We start from the raw sequence: 6,552 nt of genomic DNA, 5'->3' as shown, positions 1-6,552 counted from the left end.
TACATTTTCCACCCCATTTTACAAGAGTGACAATTTATTATTGATATCTCCTAGCCATGCACTTGTCCACTCCCAACATCTCCAAAAATACCACCGTCCTCCAACACCGTGTTTGGAGTGGCAAAATGGTTCCCCGCTGAATGAATAATCTATCCCTTTCACTATGGAACAATGTATTATTCACCCGACCCGACTGAGCGCAATAGTGACTGTCTCTATCCATCATCTCACGGATCTCCACTGTGTCTTAATCAAGATGTATGCGCTGCTCCCTCCCTTTCAAATGGGCTTGAGCAAAACCATTCAACGTTTCTAATAACATTAGGGATCCAGTGATATTCACCAGCCAGGGGACAGGTATGAGTCCAGGTTGTAATTTGTGAAGGACATGCGAGAAAGTACATCTGCCCTTGGACAGATAGAGGTCATGTCAGAGCCCACAGGGGAATATAAGCCATACTACTCACAGCTGACTGAACAAGCTACTTCTGTAAAGACATACTTTTATGTAATTATTTTGTAACATTTTATGACATGCAAATAGCAAACTTGTGTGAAATGAATAACTTACAGAAAGGGTTTGGACTGTCTGTAATAAGCATGTGCATCTCTGAGAGTACAGTATCTGACCGGTGCCTCTGTCATTTAGAGAAAGTATTTGACATTGAAGGTAAAGGTTTTGGGTTGACTCAGGGTAGATCAGGTTTGGGTAATAACATATGTACTACACAATACACTGAATGATGTGAAATCAAACCAATGAACAGTACCACTATATTGGTAGCGAGAAGTTGCTGTTGCTATGTAATTGGACACGCTATAAAAAGATGATGTAATAAATGCAAACAACCAAAACAAACCCAACCCAATGATGATGCCAGGCAGTAAATGGTCTGTTACCTGTCCAAGTCAGCGTGAAATAAGCCAAATGTGCCTAGTTAGTGAGTTGCGGCGCCATCCTCCTCTGCTCAGGATTTTGTTATGATGAGTCCTCATGGGCCTTGTTAAGATACAACCAGCTTCTGTTGCGAACACATCTAATGCCATTTTCTCTGTGAGAATGTGGAGGGAAATTTGCACCTAAAGTTTGCTGAGGAATCTTGTTTTTCTTTTGGACAGCAGTTCCAAACAAAAGTTACCTTTTCATTAACTGTAGATACATTAAACAAAAACATTTGTCAGCTGCTGTCACAGACACCATGTTGTTGAGGATGTGGGACGAGTCCAAGGACCTTCCACTGAACGGGGGATCCTGGGGAATAATATTTTTCAAATATATTTTTGGGCTTTTTGCTTTGCCTTGACATTGAGATAAGACAGTGAAGAGACTGACAGGAAGCGAGTGGGAGAGAGAGATGGGAAATGACCCGGGTCCCCATGGTCCTTGGGCATGAATATGGTACGGGTGCAGTAGCTACTCTTTCATATCTTTCACTCCTGATTACTGCAGCACACGTTTGGCTTGTCTCCGGCTCTGGTTTGGCACAGGCTTGGAAGGCTTGAAAGATGCAAGATAAGAGATGTGTCTGTACTCTACAGTGACAGTAGTGATGAAAGAGAGGGAGAGAGATACAGAGAGAGAGAGAGAGAGAGAGAGAGAGAGAGAGAGAGAGAGAGAGAGAGAGAGACAATGCCTCCCCAATGCCTCCCTCTAATAGAGCGAACATTTCCCATCCATACGTGGCTTTTCTAATTACGCAACAGATTGAACACACCTATTAATATCCACTTTCAATTTGTCTGAGTGACATCAGGTCAGTTATGGGCCTGGAGGCGTGTGACTCGCACGGGACCAGACACGTGTATGGTGGAACACCTAACATCTTGTGCAATGTACCCGCTGCCAACTGAGAGCTGCTTAATTGATTTTCTTCAGGTCACTGAGGAAGTGATACACGATCTGCTGCTCCCACTAAAATCTTTTACAAAGAGCTGCTGGGCAAGAACGCACAAAGAAATGAAATGTTAAGACTGAGAGAATAAAGCTTAGTCATCTCTTTTTTATTTCTTTTTGCTTCTACATCAATTTCAAACAATACCCAGGTGCAATCTTCACTTAGGGAGCAGTATCATCATCAGCGTCACACAATCTTACTGCAAACACTTTAGGATATAAAAATGTAAATAAAAACTTTTTGGTTTTGTGTGCAATGAACAGTCCAACTTTAAATCATAAGGTGTACTAGACAACATCTGGAAAGTGCTCCGATGTGCACTATGAACATCTTGAACATGAAATAAATATGGCAGCCTTCTCAAAAATCACGACTCATAACCCAAAAGGCATTCAGAGGGCAAGTGATTTACAGTCATAGAAAATATAGGCAAACCCTAACCCTGCTAGGAGATGACCCTGGTGCTGGTCTGTCTGGCCTGGGACACACCCAGTCTTGCCATGTCTGGGCCAGATCACTTCCAGTACCACCTGCTTCCTGGGATCTAACCACTCAGCTATAGGCATGATGTGCAACGTGGGTGAGAGGAGTCAGTACAGTAAAACAAATCTTCTGCATGTCACTAAAAGATACAAAAGAACACAAAACAAAAATACAAACAATGGATCACTGTTGTGAGATAGCCACTAGTGATGCTGTGTGGGATGTGGTCTTTACGGGGACGCTTCAAGGCTATCACCATTCACATACTAACCGTGACACCAACTTTTTGAAATTGTCAAGCAGCAACGAACAGGAACCAGCCCGTTTAAACTTTTTTTGATTGTGAATGCCAGTTGCTTTTCCTAAACTTAGTTAACTAAAGGTGGTTGGCAACAGCATTTAAGTTCCATTCTTTTTAACTTGCAACACGCTGAAAATCAGCAATAATTACAATAAATCTTGAATAATTAGAATAATTAAAACTTAATCACGGCACACACAAAATCTCTTCAATCCTGCCAAACACAGCATACTCAAGCAGCAGCAATGTTACATTTCTTTTTTCTAGTGATATCATGATGTCATTATTGAGCCGTTATCGTTTCTTCTTCTGCTTCAAACTTTTTCTCCGTTTCACAATCATTTCATACAATTTGTCCATACCCTCGTGAAGTCCCTCGCCAATTATGGCGCATGCGGGTTGGACGTGGTACGTGGTGGACGGGCTGAGCTCGTGAAGAGCCAGGTGTTTCTCAATATCGGAAACAGGAAGAGATCTCGGAAGATCCTGCTTATTTGCAATCACCAGGAGAGGAGTCCCCTGATTTTCGGCAAATTTGGTGATTTTGTGTAGCTCTGTCTTTGCCTCCTCCAATCTGTCCACATCAACGGAGTCCACAACGTATATGATTCCATCCGTGCACCTACTGTACGACTTCCACAGAGGTCGCAACTTCTCCTGGCCACCCACATCCCAAAAGTGACAACTAATACCCTTCGCGGTGCCATTGCTCAGTTTAATCTTTTCGGTGTTGAATCCGATGGTAGGAACAGTGTTGACAAATTCGTTGAACTTGAGTCGATAGAGGACAGTCGTTTTGCCCGCAGAATCTAGTCCTAACATCACTATGTGCAGGGACTGAAATGCGGCGATGTTAGAAAAACTATTCCCCATTTTACGCAGGCTAAGCAAAAATACCAATGCAAGGAATCATTAGAATAGTCCTACACTTGGAAGGTGCGTGAATGTCAAAGAATCCACAGAAATGGCTGATCCCCACCTGCGACTTCAAGCAAGCGACCAGTCAAACGATACAGATGCAAAATCAACCCAAAGACATGATCCTGTAGCCTACCCACGGCCTCCTTCGCCGACTCCCACGCCACACAGCAGCAAGAGAGCGTCTGGCATCAGTGCCACAGCACCCGTCTGCAATCCAATAACATATTAGAATGATGTATCTTTAACCTCCATTCTCCCAAGCAAAAACAGGCAAGGGCGTGTGCGATCCAGTCGGTATTTCAGTGCTCAACGCGCAACGTACCTCCCGATGTCTGTCGGCAGGGAGGATGCCTGAGAAGGGAGCAGTGGTTGCAGCAGAATACGAATCTTGTTTTCGGTGTACTGACACAGACGGCCGACAACTCAGCGGCACTGCGGGTAGAACAGTCTCTTCCGAGGTTTACACGCAGTGACACAGTCGTCCCTGAGGTGGAAACCAGCCCCAAACCACGGCCAGAGTTGAGAGGGAGACACGCTCCTTTCGTTACCTCCGTCTTGCACGACGGGCAGTTCCAGTGCGGCTGGTGCGTGGGGATGGTGCACCGTGTTTGCTACAGCTACACGGCAACCGAACTCCGCCCACTCACTATAAGCAAAACACTAGCACACGAGTTCATCCAGCCAACTAGTGGCACTATGGTTTCTCTCTGATGGCTTCGGTACTATTTTTGCAACTATGGCTATTTACTGGGAAAAAACTCTACACACTAACCACAAAATCTTACACTAAACCAGCAAAACATAAGTAGTAGGCTATTGTCTTGCAAAAACACACAGTTTGGGCAAAACTATAAACTGATTTAAAATTGTGTTTTTGTTTCAAAACTGTTGTACACCATCATGTGGATAAGCACAAAAATCACCAACTACAAACTGACAGTATGAATAAAAAAAACACTACTGGCTTTTGCTTTCTCTGTGTGCCAGGCATATCAGCTTGCAGTGCATTTTTATCATATGAACACACACACACACACACACACACACACACACACACACACACACACACACACACAGGTAATCAAATAAAGTATCAATGTTTATTTTGGGGTCATTTTGGCAAGAAAAAAACAAGAAAAAAATTGGGCTTAAAAATCTTATCCTTTGTCTTGGTCTGGCTTCTACACCTCCTGGATCTCCTCCTCCTTTTACACTTCTTCACCTCATGGTCCTCATCTTTCTGCTCCTCCTCTTCTTCACCTGGTTCTACTCCTTCTCGTATTCACCTCCTGGTTCTCCTCCTTCTCGTATTCACCTCCTGGTTCTCCTCCTTCTCCTCCTTCTCTTCTTGACCTCCTGGTTCTCCTCCTTCTCCTCCTTCTCGTATTCACCTCCTGGTTCTCCTTCTCTTACTTCCTCCCCTCCTCTAATTCTTAACCCCTCTTACTCTGTGTCCAGTATTGTCATACATTGTAATCCAGACCAAATGCATATTTATAGCTTATTTATAGAGCTCAAGCTCATTGAGTGAACTCATTTTCTAAAAGTGTTTCAACGTGTCAATGTGGGAAGACAGTTGACAAAATGGTGTGAATAATAGACACCAATGTGTAGAGTTTTGCTTAAGTGTGTTATTAAATTGTAAACAGAGTGTAATGCAGTGAATGCGTTTTCAGTTTGACGCAATTGGAGAAAGGGTTGGCTACAAGCAGAGATGTAAAAGTCTGGCTTCAGAAAGTAAAAGTCCTGCCATGCATGGTTCTACCTGTGTGCTTAACACAGGCGATTTCACTAATTACCTGATCTACCTGTCTTAAGAGCTGTGCTCATTAGAATCAGCTGATTAAGTGAATTGGGACAAAAAAAAATGGCAGGACTTTTACTTTCTGAAGCCGGACTTTTACACCTCTGGCGTGTAATAAGCATAAGCATTTGTTAGCCTAGGCATTTGTTAGCAAAGCCTTTATATATCTATAGTAGTATAATAGTATTTCGGATATGTTGCTGATTGGATCATAAACAGCCACAGCAACAAAGGGGAATGACTGACTTTTCTCTAATATCTGTGTTACATGTTATTTTCTACATTTCTGATATGTTGCTGATTGGATCATAAACGGCCACAGCAATGAAGAAAAGTGAAAGTGATTGATAATGACTGACTGACTATTATTGTGTTACATGCTCCAAATGTAAAGCACTTTGAGCTGCATTATGTGTATGAAAGGTGCTTTACAAATAAAATAATAATAATAATAATAATAATAATAATAATAATAATAATAGTGTTAATAGTTTCAGAAATTGCGCTTCAAAAATCACTGTTGGTGTTTAAACATTCAGAAAAAAAAAATGTCAGAGGGATAGTCAGGATACAGAAGATGGTAAGTGCTATCATGCATGTCAAGCTTATAAGAGTGCAAACTTAGTGTAAAGCAATGGCTTTTTGCAAAACTGTGCTACAAAATTACAAAGTGAGTGTAAAACAGTGTATGTGCTTTTAGTTTGGCACACTTGGTGAATGGATTGGCTAAAATTGTTAATAGTTTCAGAAATTGTGCTGCAAGAATCACAGTTAGTTTTTAAACATTCAGAAATAAATTAATGGCGGACTACGCCTATAGCAACTGCGTTTGGAAATCTAATCTGTATAATATCATAATTTCAGACCACACAGGGGGGTCATGGTAAAGGTATGTAGTCTTTCACAATTGACATTGTGTAAGGTAGGCTACATTCCTCTGCTGTGCTCTGATGGTGTCAGACTGTTAGCTACTGCACTGGACCTTTGGGACAGCATGGAAATGTTGTCGTCGACCAAGGGCTTAGCTGAATATAATAGGTGTGAATAGTCTTCATTTGTGGGGTTCAAATAGCTGTTGATAGGTGGGTAGAGTTTACTCATGGGAATTCGTTTCCCACGGTTTTACTGCCATCTGGTGGGTGAAAGTG

General features: G+C 42.2%; 1 protein-coding gene across 1 annotated transcript; it reads right to left on the bottom strand.

Annotated features, from left to right (window-relative positions):
- Positions 1 to 1,980: 1,980 nt before the first annotated feature.
- arl4ca (ADP-ribosylation factor-like 4Ca) lies at positions 1,981 to 4,193 on the bottom strand. Its single transcript, XM_042081272.1, has 2 exons — positions 3,923 to 4,193; positions 1,981 to 3,807 (listed from the first exon to the last, which is right to left on the bottom strand). Exon 2 carries the CDS (start codon positions 3,550 to 3,552, stop codon positions 2,974 to 2,976), a length of 579 nt encoding a protein of 192 aa, XP_041937206.1. The 5' UTR covers positions 3,553 to 3,807; positions 3,923 to 4,193; the 3' UTR covers positions 1,981 to 2,973.
- Between the last annotated feature and the right edge of the window lie 2,359 nt (positions 4,194 to 6,552).

Source organism: Alosa sapidissima, chromosome 23, assembly GCF_018492685.1.
Source record: "Alosa sapidissima isolate fAloSap1 chromosome 23, fAloSap1.pri, whole genome shotgun sequence".
Lineage (NCBI taxonomy): Eukaryota > Metazoa > Chordata > Actinopteri > Clupeiformes > Clupeidae > Alosa > Alosa sapidissima.
This window is presented reverse-complemented; position numbering and strand designations above follow the sequence as displayed.

Bases quoted from the DNA above. Each gene is read 5' to 3' on its own strand.
- arl4ca (XM_042081272.1), bottom strand. From the start codon at position 3,552: ATGGGGAATAGTTTTTCTAACATCGCCGCATTTCAGTCCCTGCACATA.